Source organism: Austrofundulus limnaeus, unplaced genomic scaffold (genome assembly GCF_001266775.1).
Source record: "Austrofundulus limnaeus strain Quisiro unplaced genomic scaffold, Austrofundulus_limnaeus-1.0 Scaffold1666, whole genome shotgun sequence".
NCBI lineage: Eukaryota > Metazoa > Chordata > Actinopteri > Cyprinodontiformes > Rivulidae > Austrofundulus > Austrofundulus limnaeus.
In genome coordinates, this window is record NW_013954068.1 from 21819 (window position 1) to 23328 (window position 1510).

General features: G+C 48.2%; 1 protein-coding gene across 1 annotated transcript in view; it reads left to right on the plus strand.

Annotated features, from left to right (window-relative positions):
* LOC106536042 (atrial natriuretic peptide receptor 2) overlaps window positions 1–1336 on the plus strand; it is a 12126-nt gene extending 10790 nt beyond the window's left edge. Inside the window, exons 21-23 of the mRNA XM_014033210.1 lie at window positions 418–516; window positions 594–685; window positions 753–1336. Coding sequence (XP_013888664.1) covers window positions 418–516; window positions 594–685; window positions 753–911 — 350 coding nt within the window. The 3' untranslated portion in view covers window positions 912–1336. The remainder of the gene's footprint in view (window positions 1–417; window positions 517–593; window positions 686–752) is intronic.
* The last annotated feature ends 174 nt before the right edge of the window (window positions 1337–1510 follow it).

The window sequence follows — 1510 nt, forward strand, 5'->3', positions numbered from 1 at the left end:
TCAGTTAGTGGTCCAGCTGCTCATTTAGTGGTCCAGCTGCTCAGTTAGTGGTCCAGCTGCTCATTTAGTGGTCCAGCTGCTCAGTTAGTGGTCCAGCTGCTCAGTTAGTGGGTCCAGCTGCTCAGTTAGTGGGTCCAGCTGCTCAGTTAGCGGTGCAGCGGCTCAGTTAGCGGTGCAGCTGCTCAGTTAGCGGTCCAGCGGCTCAGTTAGCGGTGCAGCTGCTCAGTTAGCGGTCCAGCGGCTCAGTTAGCGGTGTCAACCTATCATTAATCAGATCAACAGCTGGTTCAGGAACAGATTTGTCCTCCTGCTGGTTGAGCAGTAGTCTTAAATTCGGCCCTCACACTGCACCATGCTGGCAGACTGAAAGCTTTTTGTTTGGCTGGTCCCTGAACKCTTCTCCTCTGTGTCCTTCAGGTCCGGTCGTAGCCGGAGTGGTCGGGACCAAGATGCCTCGGTACTGTCTGTTTGGAGACACGGTCAACACGGCGTCCAGGATGGAGTCCAACAGCCTCGGTAACAGATCCACAACATGAAGTCCTGCAGCTGACGGGACAAACCTTAGTGAAAAATAACATAATGAGTCTTTGCAGCCCTGAAGATCCAGTGCAGCTCCAGCACCTTCTACCTGCTGGAGGAGATCGGGGGGTACAGCTTGGAGTGCAGAGGAACGCTGCAGGTCAAGGTGAGCCCCCCACCACCACCACCACCACAGGAAGTCCCTCACTGACCYTCTGACCCGTCCCCCTCAGGGCAAAGGAGACATGGTGACCTACTGGCTGGAGGGGAAGAAGATGGCGGCGCCCYCCAGCCTCGACACCAAGGGAACCAAACCTGTCGCCATGGAGACAGAGACGTACTCACCGGTGCCGGGCTTCGTGAGCGAGGACCTGCTGATGGACCCGGCCTGATCCAGAACTCCTCCTGGTCCAGAACTCCTCCTGCTCTTCAGGAGCCGTCAGTGTTTGTTGTAAAAAAACAAGTTCAGTGTCTCAGAAATCAGTCTTATTTATCTGTTTGTTAAACATCAGTTATCCTGAAACAGTTTATTCGTTGTTTGAATAAATAGTTATATAGAATATTTTATATGTTTGTTACACATTAATAATCCTGAAACAGTTTATTCTTTGTTTAAATATTTACTAATTAGAATAAATGTTATAAACAGTAAATTCAGTGATGAAGCGTTTTGTGTAACTTTGTTATTTTTAAGTAAATAAATTAATTCAGGACTGAACCCGTCCTTTTCTGTCCTAAAGAAACCAGATCCTGGTGGTCCTGAACCAGCTGGATCCAGGTTTGGTTTTAGTTGATTAATAAATGATGACTCAGCAGATTTTCTGACTCTATGTTAAACTTTATATTTTTATGATGTAGAGTTTGAGTTTCATCATCAAAGAAACAACTTCAAACTGTCTCCACTGAACTGGTTCTGATGTGGTCTGGACTCTGATGTACTCAGTGCCCCCCCCCCACACACACACACACACACACACACACACACACACAC